Source organism: Triplophysa dalaica, chromosome 25 (assembly GCF_015846415.1).
Source record: "Triplophysa dalaica isolate WHDGS20190420 chromosome 25, ASM1584641v1, whole genome shotgun sequence".
NCBI lineage: Eukaryota > Metazoa > Chordata > Actinopteri > Cypriniformes > Nemacheilidae > Triplophysa > Triplophysa dalaica.
In genome coordinates, this window is record NC_079566.1 from 4,171,946 (window position 1) to 4,190,172 (window position 18,227).

The 18,227-nt window shown below is 39.1% G+C and overlaps 1 protein-coding gene across 7 annotated transcripts in view; it reads right to left on the minus strand.

Moving 5' to 3' along the window:
• LOC130415353 (CMP-N-acetylneuraminate-beta-galactosamide-alpha-2,3-sialyltransferase 1-like) overlaps positions 1 to 18,227 on the minus strand; it is a 62,361-nt gene that overhangs the window by 7,216 nt on the left and 36,918 nt on the right. For 4 of the 7 annotated variants that reach the window (XM_056740992.1, XM_056740990.1, XM_056740986.1 and 1 more), the window contains 5 exons: positions 10,977 to 11,372; positions 6,244 to 6,437; positions 4,753 to 4,932; positions 4,560 to 4,605; positions 4,350 to 4,469 (listed from right to left, as the gene is read on the minus strand). In XM_056740992.1, the coding sequence (XP_056596970.1) occupies positions 4,350 to 4,469; positions 4,560 to 4,605; positions 4,753 to 4,932; positions 6,244 to 6,437; positions 10,977 to 11,372 (936 nt within the window). The other 3 variants (XM_056740987.1, XM_056740988.1, XM_056740989.1) reach the window with 3 other exon arrangements.

Below are 18,227 nucleotides of genomic sequence, written 5' to 3' on the forward strand. Positions count from 1 at the left end.
TTACATGTAAAAAACACACACACATCCTGAATCATAGAAACGGTCAAATGTCATTTCATGACGTCACACACACTCACACACACAACCCTCTTTCAGTACAGCACAAACATCACTACACATCAGGAACACTTTAGTCAGTTGGTTGTTATGGCAGAAATGGCGTCTACACACGCCATTGTTTCACCCATCACTCCCAGGTCACCCCGCTGCACAAGTCAGATCATTTCCTCAACACTCTTGATCTCGACTTAACTTCTCCAGACACTACACATGCTTCCACACTGGTCACATTCCGACGCAACCTACGATCACTCTCTCCCTCCCGCTTATCCTCTGCAGTCTCTGCCACTCTCCCACCCCCTAAACAGTTCTCTCTCCTTGATGCTAACACTGTCACCCACACCCTTTGCTTAGACATCTTATGCCCTCTCAGATCTAGGCCATCTCGTGCATCTCCTTCTTCCCCCTGGTTATCTGATGTTCTCCGAGAACATCGCGCCCCTTTCAGGTCTGCTGAGAGAAAGTTGCGCAAATCCAAAGAACCTACCGACCTCTCTCTCTATCAGTCTATTCTCTCTTCTTTCTCTGCGGATGTCTCCTCTGCGAAAACCCAGTAAACCACGCTAAAATCAATAACTCTCCTGACCCTCGTGCTCTCTTTAAAACCTTTTGGGCTCTTCTTTGCCCGCCTACCCCCTCAGCTCCATCGGACTTAACAGCTGACGATTTTGCGTCATTCTTTGTAAAGAAAACGACCGCCATCAGCAATCAATTCTCTGCACCACCACCTCTTGACCACATCCAATCCCCAGACACATCCTTGCTCCCCTCGTTCTCTCTCGTATCTGAAGAGGACGTTTCCAAGGTCATTTCTTCGGACCACTCGACTACCTGCCCCCTAGATCCCATCCCCACTCATCTCCTCCAGGCCATTTCCCCATCAGTTGTTCCCTCTCTGACTCACATTATCAACTCATCTCTCACCACTGGTACATTTCCTACACTCTTCAAAGAGGCCCGTATTACCCCACTACTTAAAAAACCTACTCTTAATCCTGAACTGCTAGAAAACTACAGACCGGTATCCCTCCTCCCCTTCGTTGCGAAAACTCTAGAACGTGTTGTATGTAACCAGCTCTCATCCTTCCTCACCCAGAACAACCTCCAAGACAGCAACCAGTCTGGTTTCAAGAGCGGTCATTCCACTGAAACTGCGCTGCTCTCTGTCATTGCAAACGAACGGCGTCTTGTGGTGCCATCCCAAAAAGGTAAAAAATCTCTCTCGCGCACCTTCTCCGGATCTGTTCCACCTATGTGGAATGATCTGCCCGCTGCTACAAGATCTGCAGATTCTGTAGCCATCTTTAAGAAACGTCTGAAAACACATCTCTTCTGTCAACATCTGACTGATCTGTTCTGACTCTTTTTTCTTCTCAACTCTTTAAAAAAAAAAATATGAATAAATGAATGGTTCTGCATACTGTGTTAGGTTATATGAGACCAGTCTTCTCTTTTGATTGCACTTATGCTTTTGTTGTTCTTATGCTGTCCCAATTGTTTCCATTGCCTACCCCACCTGTAAGTCGCTTTGGATAAAAGCGTCTGCTAAATGACTAAATGTAAATGTAGAAATAGTGTCAGCCTCAGAATGACCATTGGCTGAACGTCTGATGGAGGCCTGTCGCAATAAAAACTTTTTGCTTGCCGATAAATTGCATCAGAAATAATATTATTGTCATTTTACTAATGTTTGATGCCACTGATTAAGTTATGATATTATATTGCAAGTAAACCCCTTACAGAACAAAAGCCTTTTAATAACATATTTGCACATTGAAATTGGAAAGTAGACATAACTGGAGAGTAAATATGTAAATAAATATCTAAAACAGACTTCTGGTCCTCAATTAGGATTGGTTGATTTTCGTAACAAGGCGTTATGATGAAGTTAAGGTCGAGCAGAGCTCTTGATAAGTGAACTCTGGAGAGGTCAGCACCATTGTATGTCATCATGTCTCTTTATCTGGAACAATCTGACCTTTTGAGAGTTGCTCCATTCCTGAAGTGTCCTACAAAGGAACAAAAGTGCTGTTTGGAACTTGTGTAGGGTGTTTTCATAAATGTGACATGTCTTAATGAACTTAACTGTCTGTAAGACCTCTCTCCAGCTTCTAGTGCTGCTTTTGTTGTAATCCGTTGTGTTGCTGTTTTCGTTTCCTCCGTATTTAAAGAGTAGTGCGTCTTGTTCACGCACTTTTGTTTTCATATCGCAGTGGGCTGTGAGGTTTAGTCCATAACTATTCTGAAATGGCTTTATTCATCAAGATAACACGGTATGAGTCCTCGACTCTTTTCACCTGCTGCTGTCCACCACGTATGTGTGACTGTGATTGTGTGTATGTGTGTGAGAACTCTTCTTTTGACACACTGACACAGGGCAGCAAACTCATATATAAACTCAATGGCGATATATTGCGTCACCAAAAACTACAGACGTCCAGTTTATATATCGCTCAAAAATGGAGTACCGCGACATGCCAGCTGTGTCTGAATCTGCTCCCTGTAGTGTAAAGAAACTCAGGGATCGTTAAGATTTTTCTTTTCTCCATTAATCAATCATTGGAGTTTGGGTTCCTCACCACAGCAGGGCAGTGTTGGCTTGATCACCGGGAGACTGAATTTATTTAATGAATTATTTATTTATAAGATATTATTCATTAGAAGGATGTTGCTTGCTCTATAAACACCATGCACTAGGCTGTGTTTCACCTTTCTGTGTTTTTCTCATTTTCTCCTGTAAAGCTGCTTTGGAACAATGCACATTATGAAATGCGATATATAAATAAACTTGAATTGAATTGAAGAATGTCCATTCTACGAGAGTAATTCTTTGAATTGTTTTGGTGGCCAAACTGGTAACGCGATGGAGACTTGTTCAGTAAAAAGTCTTTATTTGTGTTAAGGGGTACAAACACAACAACTGGTGATGAGGACTTTAAGAATGTTGCATTGAAGCGCTTTCCTGTTTTTTTTGTGATGGACGTTTTTTGCCTGGAAAACAAGAGGAAAAGAAAATGCAGTTTCAGGGACAGTGAGATACGTTGTAACCTGAGCAAGTAAGTGGAATAAGCAAGATGGCTGGATACATTGGAATAATTGAGTCATTTGACAGTGCCACGGATGACTGGACAATGTAATGAGAATGAATCGAGCAGTATTTTGCGGCTAATCATATCGACGTCAATAAACACGTGTCAGTATTGTTGAGTGCAATTGGGAGTAAAGCTTATGGGTTGTTGAGAAGTCTTACTGCCCCCGTGAAGCCGGCAGAACTCAGCTTTGATATCATTGTGAAAGTAATGCAGGAACACTTAGCTCCAAAGCCGCTACTCCTAGCGGAACACTTCAGATTCCATAAGCAGAACCAGAATGAAGGGGAATCCATAGCAGCTAATGTGGCTGAACTGAAAAAGTTGTCAGAACACTGTCAGGTCCGAGAGGAACTGAATGAAGCGCTGAGAGACCGCTTGGTTTGTGGCACTGTAAATGAGAGAACCCAGAAAAGATTGCTCAAAGAGGCAGATCTCACATTTAAGCATGCCATTGGAATTGCGGTCGCTATGGAAACAGCCGCTAGAGACGCAGTGGAGCTGCGATTAGGAGTGAAGATTTCTGTGAATAAGGTAGCTGCTGTGTACAAACCCAAACAGACACATAAAAATACAGAATTGTGTTACAGATGTGGCAGAGGTGGACATAAAGCAGATCAGTGCAGATTTAAAATTGAAACATTCAGGAAAAGAGCATGTCGTTCGGGTTTTTCTCAATTAATGAAAGACAAAGACCGTAAAGGGCTTCGAGAAAGACATACAAAGAGTTGCATGTTGTTGCTAATCAGTCGGATGACGAAAGTGATGCAGGATTTGCAAATTTGTCAAAAAGTCAATGGACATACTGTCAGAATGGAGTTAGACACGGCTCAGCTGTATCAGTGATGTCGCAGGGTGAGTTTGAAAGACATTTCAAGAAAGTTAAATTAAAACCATCACCTGTCAAAATAAAAACATATACAGGAGAGCCCATAGTTCCCCTCAGAGTGATGCCTGTGACTGTAAAATACAATAACCAGCAGGTTGAACTAGATCTATACGTAGTGCAGAAAGACGGACCAGAGGAAGCTAAACTTGGACTAGGAATCCATTTAAAGCCTACAAGTATCTAACCCGGATTCACAGCGTACCCAGAAACAACTGGAGGAAGTGCTGGGTAAAGCTAAAACTGTGTTCCAACCAGACTGTTCATTACTACTTGAAAACACTGAAGAAACTGAAAGTGTAAAACTCTTTTACCTCATCACAGACATGAACCGCAAACATGAGAGAGAGAAAACCAGTGGACGGATATCTGCCATGACCCTCCAGCCACGAGTCATACACATACTTCATGAAGCTGGGACTGTAGATTAACACCTGTCAACAACACCAACACACACTTGTCAACATCCATGTGTGAGAATCACTCCATGCTAATAAGACCATGATAAAGGTCAATCAACTGACCTTGTGTTTATTGGCTCTGATGTGAGACATGACAGGTACATACGTGCTGAAACACCACAGTAATAACACCACACAACACTGTTAATAACAAAGAAACTAGCAAATATGAATGGAAATGTTAGGAACAAAAACAAACAGAAGCGTCGTCATATGAAACCTGACACTGAATGTGAAGAATAAGTTCTGGTCTCACTGTGAGATGTTTCCTGTGGTCAGTGCGCTGGTGATCCACTCCAGATCCAGAGTTTTAAAGGGAATGAGAAGAAGACTTGTGGAGTTGTTTAAATCAACAGCGCTTTCTGGATACATGACGTGATGAGTGGTCCTCCAGCCCACGTCTCTCTCAAAGCCTTCAGTCGGAGCCTGATTCATTCTGTCAGGACACAAACCACAGTGTCATTCTACACACAGAGATCAGATTCAGGTTTGATTAGATCTGATCTGAAGTTTGAAGGGCTTGTGTCACTTCATTCATCTCAGTTTGTCATTTGTTTTGTACGTCCACACATGTGTCAGACACAACAGAGAGTTTTGGCTGTTAGACGTGCCTCTTTTGAATTCTGTTCAGATGGCAGCGAGCACTTTGAGAGCTGTTTAGGGTTGCCGGGTGCTTTGTGTCTTTGCTCTGAGCGCCAAAAAGAAAAGTGCTTGACATCATGTGCTTTTATTCCCATTGTCCCATCGAATGAGAGGAAGGCTGCGGGCCTCCAATGTGTTGATGGAACGTCTGTAGTCTGAATGATGAAGGAGAAACTTGTTTTGTCAGATCAAGCACTCACTGCTCGTACCTGTTTAAAGTCAATATGACCGTTAACAGCAACCAGAGCGCTCGCGCTTTAATCCTTGACTGACAGGACAGATGTTTCGGTGGTCTCCAAGAAACATAAAAAAACTGTTACCCTTTCCGTAAAGCATGAATGTATAATGCATTATAAAGAGTTATTAGCAGGTAAAATACATTATAATTCATAATGTGTGTGGTAATGAATTACATGTAGTTAACCAATTTAAAATGTGTGGTGTAACAATGTATTGCTAAGTGTTATAATGTATTAACTGTAATATCAATTATTTATAAGACATAACAATACACTAAAAGGTGCATTAGAACACTTTAAAACTACTTTTATAATGGATTATACATACGTGCTTCAAGGAAAGTTTTACCAAAAAAACACTATTGGTCGACTCTTTGAAATGAGCAGCGGCTCACGTTTTCCAACATGAAAAGTGTGTTGTATGTGATCGCTGCACATTTTTTCTTCATTTACATTTAGTCATTGAAATAGGCACATTTACAGGCACAACGTGTCATTCTCACTGTTGGAAGTCACAACTCAATATGACATTAAAGAATCACAAGAGTGACTTGACTCTACTCTGTCATCCATCTGGAAACATATAAAACTGTGCTAGGGCTTTATGGATGTCTAAAGGACCAGTGTGTCATTTTTTGGAAGATCTATTGTGATGACATCAGTGAACAGGGAGGAACGGAGTGAGCCATTAGTTGCAATTCACGATCTCACCTGTAGATGCCGCTACATTTTATACACTGGACCTTAAATGCCTTTGGTAATGCAAAGTCTTTGCTAGAAATCATGATCACTTGTGATTTCAGCATCACTTCTGATCCTTCTTCACTGATGAGAACTCATGAGACTGATGAAGAAGTTTTTTTTACCGTATGACAAAATCACTGGCATCAATGTCCGACCCATAATGAGACTCCAGGAGATTCCCAGAGTTTCCCACTACAGAGCAGATTCGACAGCGGTGTGGACCGCCATCATCATACTGTTCATCAGACGGGATCAACTGGAATAATCTGTCCAACACTGAGGTCAGATTAGACGGGTTCTTCTCTGCCTGGAGCCACTGTACAGATACACACACACACACATTACACGGTATGAAGATACATGTATGGAGACGTCAATGTAACAGTAAAAGTTCATTTGAATAACCTGAGGCTCAGTGGTTGGGTCTACACAAACGGATCAGGGAACTCATTTATAACCGTGGCGTAAACACAAAATATACCCTGAGTGAGGTGTACACCACTTCCCACGCAAAGATAGGATTTATAAAAACAAACTTGATAGAAAAATGTGCGCACCTGCACGCAAACTCTGACCCATGCGTACATACATTCAGGAGACAAGGTGAACTGAAGTTCAACTGCAGAAAGTAAGTTAGAGAAATGACTGGTTGATAATCTCGGCTGTCAACATTAGTTTACTGATAGATCTGCTTTCACAGCTTCCTGCTGGCTTCTTGCTTTGTCTGTGTGTATGTGTTCTTGTTTGTGTCTGATGCTTGTTAGATTGTGTTTTTATTGTACATCTTAGCTTACAGTCCTTTTCTACTAATTTGACGTTCTTTTAGGCTGACTTTTACCATCTGTTTTAGGGACGGCAGGTGAAAATTAGCCTTTTGACATACTCTTGCATATTGACGGAAATGTTTATTAATATGCATTGTCCCTGTAATAAATAAATAAATAAGTGTGTTAAAAAGGAACCATTAATGCTTCACATATTTAATTTGACCTCATAACTCTTAAAGATCCACATCATCACAAAGATTAATTTTGGAGTTATTTGCTCTTGAATTGATAAATGTTTCATGCACCTTCTTGTAAAATCCAACTGAAATCCTAAAATATTCAAAAATCCTAAATACATATTCAATCTAAATATTTAATCGCTGCTGTCAAACACACGCACTATGAGCGCATGAGGAGGAGATGATGTGACTGTGTAAATACTAAATATATGTTATTTACATAGTGTGCATCATCATCACATGTAAAGTGTGGAAATACAGCCGTCAAGCTCTCGCACAATCATTTCTCTGTCTGTCCTCATTATCAGTCCAAACTATAATCATGTTCATAACACAACAGGACTGAAGAAACATTGGTCTTTTACAATGATGTCTTCAAATGTTCTCTCAGGTGAAGGACACCGCTGATAATGATGTGATTTAATGAGCTGTTAATCATCAGTCTGGTGCTGTAAACATAGAAACCTTCTGCTTTAATAGAAATATTATAATAACAATTATTGATTTGTAAATCTTGTGTGGTCATTTGTGATTTCCTTACGGAGATAAAGGATGGGATCGGGGGTGTTCAGCAGTTGTTTTCCTATGGCATCTGATAGCGGTTTGATCCAGAAATAGTTCATTATGGTGCATGACGTCAGGGTTAACAAGTGGATTGGATGCCAGGCTTATTAATATAAGGGGTGCTCCGATCAACGATCCTCGATCACTGAAAGCTGTATCGGCCGATACCAATCACCGATTACAGGAACTATTTGAAGCTTTCTCAGTACCACAAGAGAAAGTCTCATGAATTAACAAATGAATATTAGTAAGTAACATATTTGGTAACACTTTCCTTAAAGCATGTATGTATAATGCATTATAAAGAGTTATTAAAGGGTAAAATCCATTATTAATATTCATAATGTGTGTTGTAATGCATTATATGTAGTTGTAAAGAATTATAACCAATTTAAAATGTGTGTTACAATGAATTGCTTAGTGTTATAATGTATTAACTGTAATAACAATTATCTATTAGACATTACAAAACATTAAAATGTGCATCACACTGCTTGAAAACTACTTTTACAATAAATTACACATACATGCTTCAAGGAAAGTGTTACCACATATTTTCATAAAACATAGCAGCATGTGACATGAGTCCCAGACACCCTTTGTCTTCCACAGTATAAAGTGGCCGTGATCAAAACAAATTTATTACATTATTTTATCTGATAATCTGATGTTTCTTTATGCTTCTTACTGTCCTTGCAGTAGGGTTGATGCTTTAAAAAATGTCTCTGTTACTGTCAGCTGAGGAGAGGTTGTGCTAGACTTAGACTTTTCATTTATTATTCAATGTTTCAGTTGTCGGACATAAAATAATAATCTAATTACAAGCAAATGTTTATGTTCTTATGTCCATACAATAACAATGACAGGTGCCTGTAAAAGGTGTTTTTTACTAACAAGAAAGCTGTGGTTTGGTCATATGTGACCCTGGATCACGAAAGCAGTCTTAAGTAGCACGGGAATATTTTAGTTATAGTCGAAAATACATTGTAAGGGTCAAAATGATCGAATTTTCTTTTATGCCAAAAATCATTAGGATATTAAGTAAAGATCATTTTCTACGAAGACATTTTGTAAATTCAATATGCTAAATACATAAAAACTTTATTTATGTGAGTGGATGGCCATTAACAGGGCCTCTTATTAACAACTTCAAAGGCAATTTTCTCAATATTTTGAATATTTTGCACCCTCAGATTCCAGAGTTGTAAACGGGTATATCTCCGCCAGATATGATCATATCATGACAACTTATACATCAATAGAAAGCTTAATTATTCAGCTTTCAAATTATGTATAAATATTAATTTCGAAAAATTGACCCATAAAGACTTCTTTTGTTGTCCAGGGTCAGATATATGTGCTGCTTCAGTGAACAGAGAAAACGCAGTTAGAGATATTTTTCCACTCACTGAAAGCTATTATTTATCTAAAAAGACGCTATTTTATGAAGTAAAAACTCTGTAAAGACGGCACCACATCGCGCCTGTGTGTATGCGGGGAGTGATGGATGCATCTCGAGTCTCTGTTGACCACATGCGCGTTTAGCAAAACTGAGCAGACATTTGAGAGTAAGATCATGAATAGAAACACACGATCTGTGCATCTGAGTGGCGCTCGAGCTGCTGAACTGCGCGCTCACTCTGCGCGAGGCTAACTTTGAAAACTACTCGCACTCCTTTACGTGACTAACCCTCAAACGTCTAAAGAGGTTGTTGGTGTAAAAATCTCGCATCGTGGAATTCACATAGTACACACGCATCAGATTGATAAAGCATTGTCTATTTCACACACCTTGTAGAATTGCCAGACCGGTGAAGCAGTTTTCATAGCGCGTAAAATAAATGTCTCGTCAATTATGCGTCATCTGATCGGCTTTTCTGGATCGGCCTTTTAGAGAACCGCCGATCATACTTCCCAAAGTGATTATCGGCCGATTATGATCGGCCACCGATCAATCGGAGCACCTCTAATTAATATAGGAATCAGTATGCATGAGGTGCGTGTGCGTGTACATGGGGGAGATGAGGCTGATTAACGCACACACACTGTCAGGTGATCTGTGATTTATAAAGTGAATATTGCTCACAGGTGTGCATACGCACAGTTTTATAGTCTGAATATTTTTTGGCGTACCCCATTTTGGCCTTTCGTGCGCACATACACTTTAATAAGGATCCTACGCACAGTTTTATGAGGGAGACCCCTGATGTGTGGTCTGAATGCACTGTTTGTCACTCTGATGCAAATGCATAAATGTAAATATTAAACTACATGATAATAAGGAAAGATTTATTGTACGTCAACATTTATTCTTGAGATAAGTTGTATGTTGTTTAATATATGTGTGAAGACATGAGTGACATGTGACTGAAAGCTGCTCTCTGATTGGTCACAGCTCTCTGTGTTCAGACACTGCTGTGATGATCTGATGATTGTCATGTGACGGTCATGTAGCTTCTCAACTCTTTATTGTTCAATTCTTGGCGTGACGAGAGGTGCAGTGTGACAGGCCGGTGTGTATAGTAGACATGATAAAAGGCCTTTAAATACATCTGACTGATTCATTCCAGCTCCATCAGCACTATTTAACACATCTTAATGTTTTCCGTCATCAATGTACACATGTCACATGCTGGTGAAGTCATCTCTTCACAGTCAGCTCGCTTCTGTCATGACTGTTTGCTTTCACACATGGACTGAAGAAGGAATGAACCTCATTCCATGACATGTGCTTGAATCAGACATGATGTAGGGGTGATATCACATGACCTTTAACAGGTCAATACAGTGATGTTTTCAGGGTAAGGACGTCTATGTCACATCAGGGCCGGACTGGGAAACAAATTCAGGCCGGGATATCCAACACACATCCAGGCCATAAACCACAAATCTATTTTTTTGTATGTAGAATGTTTTGCTTTGTAATCATAATCAAAACAAATTTGATCATATGGCCAAACCACAAAGCACGTTTAAATGATTTAAACCACAAGTCAATCTTAAAGTGAAGAATTATTCAATCTTTGGGTTTTTATAATAAAACAACAAATGCACATTATATGCTTAAATTGTACGTGTGAAGAGAAACAATTGCATTGTGCTGTCAATAATTTCTCCTTCACTTCTTTATGACTGTTTTGATGATCATATTCTGGGCTATATCAGTGATTGCACTCAATTGCTTCCATTGTTTCCCTCATCTGTAAGTGTCTTTGGATTAAAGCGTCTGCTACATGACGACATGATCAGTGATGCGGTGAGTCTGTAGACGTGTGTTGTGCTCACCTGCCACCATCTGTACGTGTCATCTGAGATGAACCCGTTTGATCTGGACAGCAGCGGCTTGAAGGAGTGATTGAAACGCTCCATAAACCAGCCGTCCTCATCACGTTGGGGATTCAGGTGAGAGATGCAGCGTGAACAGGCACATGAGCCGTCGGACAGACCCAACAGCACTCTGAAGAAGTAGAGCGAGGGTTCTCCCAGCGTGCAACTCAACACCAGCATTGAGAAAGTCAAAGCGCAGCACAGTGCCGTCAGCGTCCTCATTCTCCTGGGAGAAAAGCGCCTCATCTCACGTGGACTCCAACAAATGAGCAGCGACAGAGACCAAAACCAGATCTCAACACCAGACCAGAGGCGGATATATCCCACATGTTCGCTCCTCACACACACACGACTCTATCAGAACAGAATATCACAAGAATAAGTCATCTGATGAAAGCACACACAGGATCTTGTGGACGGTCACTTCACTGTTCTCTCTCTCTCTCTCTCTCTCTCTCTCTCTCTCTCTTTCTTTCTTTCTTGTTATTGACTGTGAGGGGTCAATGACTGTCGGCTCCACCCATTCTGTATAATCATCCACCAGGAGGACAAACACATTTCTCTCTTAACATCGCCAGACCAACTATAAAAGGTTCTCTTGAAATCCATTTCTTATCTCTGGTCAGGATTGATAATGTTTCCCATAACGCTCTAACCCACTTGTAGAACAGTGTGACCATACGTGCCATGTTTCCTGGACATGTTTCAGGTGCATCCTGTGGAGGTGGCATTTGTCCACATAAAAGAATAAACCTTCATGACCTGAGGTCCTGACCAGCAGTGCCAGGTATGCTCACTCAATTCTAGAGGTCACTGGCCACATACACACAATGACCAGCGCATTTAAATGAGAGATTGAATTCACCAAATGATCGTTGCTTGTGTGTTCAGAACAGGTAGTCACTCCTGCATTTGTTTTAATTGACACACGGGTAACCAGAGCTGTCACCATCTGTTCTGTGTTCCCCTCTTATTTTGGACTTTTCAGTCACTTCCTGTTTCTGCCATGTGTTTTGTAGTGCCTTGTAGTTTTTTTGGCTGCATCCAAATATATCTACTATTTCCTGTTTTTGGCCCTAGTGTTCTAGTGTGTGTGAAGATGAGCATGTAATATTTCTAACCTGACGGGACACACTTGTGTAAGTGCAAACATGTTACGTTAATTAATGTGGTGTTTCTAATCATGTGATAATAAAGTGATTTAAAAAAAAGACATAACTCTTCTCCAATAAAATGTGTAACACTACGTTTTACTACAAAATGATATGTAATATCTAATTATATAGTCCAGTCAAGTTTAAAGTGCTTTATTTGTATTGTATCAAAGCAGCTGTGAAAAAGCAAAAACAAGTTTAAGTGCTATAATCAGGTCCCGGGTGAATCTAGAAAACATGAAAAATAAGAACCCAGTGAGTTTGTTTTGGTGTGCCTTTCCCTGCAATCATGCGAGAGAGCCATTCAGATTTCGCTCCGGTTGTGATGTCCAAAGCAGATTTTATTATAATGTTACCGTCCCTTAATCTACACAGTTCTGCGCTCCGCCATTGTTGTTTTCACAAGCGACAGTGGTGTCAAAAACGGCATGGCCAAAGTTCGTGGACAGTTGCTGCTAGTTGCTGCATAGAGTCCAATCCTAGTAAGAGACGGAACTCTCTCAGAAACCAGGAGTAAAAACCTGCTTGTTTGCGCGAATCACACAAACCAGAGTGCTTTTTCAACCTGGGACAGTACAAGCAGGATTTGCTTCAAAGTTGTTCCTCAAGAGGGATCGAGACCGACTGCACAAGCAAAACTGCCGATGTGAGTAATATTTATCAACACTCTGAATTGAAGTAAACGTACCGGTGTTGTGTAATATTCAGTTTCCGTGAAAAACTGTTTCAGTGGGCGGGGTTAGTGTGAATATTCATAGTTTGTTCTGCTGTGGGCGTGAGTGTTGTAGTCTGCTCTTCAGCTCATTTTTGATTAATTATTTCGTTAAGGTATTACAAACGAATGGTCATATGCCCCGTTTAGATGTCTGTTATTCACACAATAAGGTAAATTGCTGATTGTTTTGCATGTGCTTTTATAAAAACACTTTCTCATGGCCAAATGACAATGTTTTTGCTGTGTACCTTACGTGGATGATACTAAACCACATGCAGAGCGAACCAAATCGAGCTCATGTATCGTTGTTTTGTCATTTATTTCCAAGCTGTACACTGTGTCAGCTTGGTGTGTGTGTTTTTGTCACGATTGAGAGACCAAAGAATCCAGTTGCAAGTGTAAACAGATTTAATATAATAAGGAGAGCGGAAACAGGAATAGTGGGAGGAAGACAAAGTGAGTAGGTTCTAGAAGCTGATCTTCGATCGTTATAGATTGAGTCCAACCATCCCGAAGATCCAAACACTACTGGTAGTCCTCAGCAATATGATTATCCCCTGACAAGAGACTAGGTGAACAATGAGCAAGAGTCACAACGAGGAGCTTAGGGATAGCAGTGCAGATATAGGCAGCCGGCAATGCACTACAGGTGCCGCCAAGCTGATTGCTAATCAACGCCCTGGTGCTAAGGGAACAGTAATCAGCAAACAGACATGAGACAAACAAGCAGGAATGAACACACGGATCCATGAACCGTGACAGTTTTGTTTTCCTTTTTTTTGCTGCATCGTAACTTTCACAACTTTTCATAATAATCAATGACTACTTATAAAACTAAGATGTCGATAGATGCATTTATAAATAAAGATCTGTTTCATGTTCTCTGGTGTTATTTTGTCAAGAGCCTTGAGGTGTTGTTTGTAATTGTTTATATGTTGCCCATTAAAAGGCTTTGCATCTATTACCTAAACACACACACAGAGTAAACGTTTCACGCATCTGCATCTGTCAGACACAGGTATCCTCGGGATGGGCGTGATCTCTGCTCTGATTCTATGAGATGTTGGCATCCAGTTGGAGCTGGGGATTATATGGGCATCCCAAGGTAAGGTGGAAGGGCAGACAGAGTAATTGGCTTCAGTTGATGAATTTTTAGGTCATTGATTATGTAATTTTTATTTGATCTTTTACTTTTAAAGTATGAATAAAACTTTTTTTCAATTACACAGAAAGTGGATTCTTTTTAATTTTGTAATCCAGCCACTAAACTTTTTGGTTGATTGACAGGGTTATTTCTCAGAGACTGTTGTTTATAACTATTTAATAATACCCAACTCAACACCATAGCTCATTTATGTTGCTTAACATGGAATCATGTAGAAACATGTAATAAGAAAATGGTTATTACTTATTTTAATTTGTTTCCTTCAGTGTAAAGGAATGGTGGGCAGGGAACAGATTGCCAAACCCAATAATATTCATATTTTCTTTGGTTTGGATTCCTGTTGTTTGTTATAACTCATTTTTGTATTTCTCAACTTGCTTTAAACCTACTTATGTACATACTGTATGTTTGTACATTTGTGTAAATATATTTCTAATCATACAGAAAACATGAACTGAGGATGTGAGCCAGCAGTTTCTTGCAAAAGCTGTTTTTAAATAAAACATACATCCAAGTTTTTATTTGTTTCATTTGTTTATTTTTTTGTTTATCTTTTTTTATATCTTGTGTTTGTGCATCTAGAGAGAACATGCATGCTGGTAATGACAAAAATGAGTAATGCATTGTTGCATCACTTATTTATGCATGAATAAAATGTGAAACGTTGACTGAAACGTTGACTCTTTGTGTATGTGTAAGTAAGGACAGTGGGCACTACATTACATTTTTGTCTTTTTGTCTTTCTTCTCCTATTTGACTTTTATCTCTGAGGAAAACACATAAACAACACCTCTCCTCTCTGTCATGATTCTGCTATCCTGTCATGTCTATTCTTGGTCTTGGGGCGGAGTCATGGCATGGCCTTAGGTTGTGCGAGGAGGGAGAGATAGTGATCCTACTGCTTGCTATACTCTCTCTCCGGTCTGAGTCTTAGTTTCCGCCATCTCGTTTCCTCATTAGCTTTACTTGAGTGTTCATCCCTATCATCTGGTCCTTATTAATTATCCTTTGTCTGTCTCCCCTATTAAACATCCTCGTGTCTGGTGTCCTGTGCTTGTGCGTTGTATGTACTCGTATGTAAATGTGCCATGTGAGCTTCGTGGTGTTACCGTGTCGTGTGCTGTAGTTCTTGTTAACACCTCTCTCCTTGGATTTCCTTTCCTTGCCTGTTTGTAAGACGTTGTGTCGGTTTGGTTTTTAGTTTAGTTTTTGCCCCCTCGTGAGAAGTCTTTTCATGTCTTTTTGTTATATATATTATTTAGTCTTGTCTTTGTCACCCCCCATCGTGGGTTTTTGTTTTAATCCTGTGTTGTGTTATAATAAATTTGTGTTAACCCCTTCACCACCTCAGCTGCTCATTGTTCTTTTGACTTGCTGTAAGGCTCTTGACAAAAAAACGTCACAAAATAACCAGAGAACATGAAACAAAACTTCATTTAAACATGCATCTAACGAAATCTGAGGTTTATTGCAGTCAATGAAAGTTACCAAAAGTTGTGAAAGTTATGATGCAGCAAAACAAAACAAATACACAGCAAGTAGAGACACAGGAAACACTTAGGCCTACAGCTTGAAAAAACAACAAAACGTGTTCGATTTGATTCGCTCTGCTTGTTGTTTAGTAACATCCACGTAAGCTTCACAGCAAAAACATTGCCATATGGCCATAAGAAAGTGTTTTTATAAAAGCACATGCAAAACAATAAGCATTTTAGCCTACTATGTGAATAAAATACATCTAAACGAGGCATATGACCATTCGGCTCTATTACTGTATTATGAAAAGTGTACAAATATTTTATACTGAATGGGAAACAGGAATAAATACACAATCTGGAAAGTAACACACAAAACAACGTGTACATCCTTGCGTTTCTCAACTGATATGTCAGAAGAATTATTAAAAAGCTGCTTGTATTTACATTTACTGAAAACTTTACTGAACAGCGGTCGCTCGCGGACATGATAAAATAATACATTTTCAAAGAGTTATGTTTATTCAGATGTTCATCAGTGAATTAATGCTTATTTAACTTAAAGGAGATTTAAGGCTAGAAATGTCAGATTTGGCACCATCATTTCTTAAGAGTCAAGCTGAATAAACTACATATGAGGCATTTATGTAAAACACATCTAATTTGTGCATTTATGGCTGTAATGTTTAATAAAGGTGAATGATTAAAGCAAATCAAGTAAGCTGTGCACGCTGTTGATGTTGCAATTCTCAAAACGGCCACCAGATGGCGCAGTTTATCGGACAATCCGATGTTAAAAACTGATCAGGAAAACGACATATGAGTCGATCTCTACGGTTTTGTCTGTCAATTTAAACTGTCTTACCGCCTACAGATGCACTGTGTTTTGTCATTTCTCAGAAGGCCTGTTCACAGAGCGCTAACCCCAGTGAAAAATAAATATACTCAAATTTATTTGTATTACATTTATTTAACCCTAACTATACTGCAAATCCGTTTACATCTTATGTACTCAATGAAAATACACTGAGATTGTATTTGTGGTATACTAAATGTGTGTGCTTAAAGTCTGCTGGAAAACATTTCGATGCATTCTTTACATTTACTGGACTCTAAACACACTTGTACTGTATGTACACAGTGACATTACTAGTTTTGTTTACAAATGTTCATCGATAAGTATGTCTACGTGGAGCTTTTAAAAAATGAATTTATGTTCTGTGGATTTATGTTCTGTGGATTTATGTTCTCTGGATTTATGTTCTCTGGATTTATGTTCTGTGGATTTATGTTCTGTGGATTTATGTTCTGTGGATTTATGTTCTGTGGATTTATGTTCTCTGGATATATGTTCTGTGGATTTATGTTCTGTGGATTTATGTTCTGTGGATTTATGTTCTGTGGATTTATGTTCTGTGGATTTATGTTCTCTGGATTTATGTTCTGTGGATTTATGTTCTGTGGATTTATGTTCTGTGGATTTATGTTCTGTGGATTTATGTTCTGTGGATTTATGTTCTGTGGATTTATGTTCTCTGGATTTATGTTCTGTGGATTTATGTTCTGTGGATTTATGTTCTGTGGATTTATGTTCTGTGGATTTATGTTCTGTGGATTTATGTTCTCTGGATATATGTTCTGTGGATTTATGTTCTGTGGATTTATGTTCTGTGGATTTATGTTCTCTGGATTTATGTTCTCTGGATTTATGTTCTGTGGATTTATGTTCTGTGGATTTATGTTCTGTGGATTTATGTTCTCTGGATTTATGTTCTCTGGATTTTTGCCTGTTTCTTGTTCACCTTTATGTTCTGTGGATTTATGTTCTCTGGATTTATGTTCTCTGGATTTATGTTCTGTGGATTTATGTTCTGTGGATTTATGTTCTGTGGATTTATGTTCTGTGGATTTATGTTCTCTGGATTTATGTTCTCTGGATTTTTGCCTGTTTCTTGTTCACCTTTATGTTCTGTGGATTTATGTTCTCTGGATTTATGTTCTCTGGATTTATGTTCTGTGGATTTATGTTCTGTGGATTTATGTTCTGTGGATTTATGTTCTGTGGATTTATGTTCTCTGGATTTATGTTCTCTGGATTTTTGCCTGTTTCTTGTTCACCTTTATGTTCTGTGGATTTATGTTCTCTGGATTTATGTTCTGTGGATTTATGTTCTGTGGATTTATGTTCTGTGGATTTATGTTCTGTGGATTTATGTTCTGTGGATTTATGTTCTCTGGATTTATGTTCTCTGGATTTATGTTCTCTGGATTTATGTTCTCTGGATTTATGTTCTGTGGATTTATGTTCTGTGGATTTATGTTCTGTGGATTTATGTTCTGTGGATTTATGTTCTGTGGATTTATGTTCTGTGGATTTATGTTCTGTGGATTTATGTTCTCTGGATTTATGTTCTGTGGATTTATGTTCTCTGGATTTATGTTCTGTGGATTTATGTTCTGTGGATTTATGTTCTGTGGATTTATGTTCTGTGGATTTATGTTCTGTGGATTTATGTTCTGTGGATTTATGTTCTCTGGATTTATGTTCTGTGGATTTATGTTCTGTGGATTTATGTTCTGTGGATTTATGTTCTGTGGATTTATGTTCTCTGGATTTATGTTCTCTGGATTTTTGCCTGTTTCTTGTTCACCTTTATGTTCTGTGGATTTATGTTCTCTGGATTTATGTTCTCTGGATTT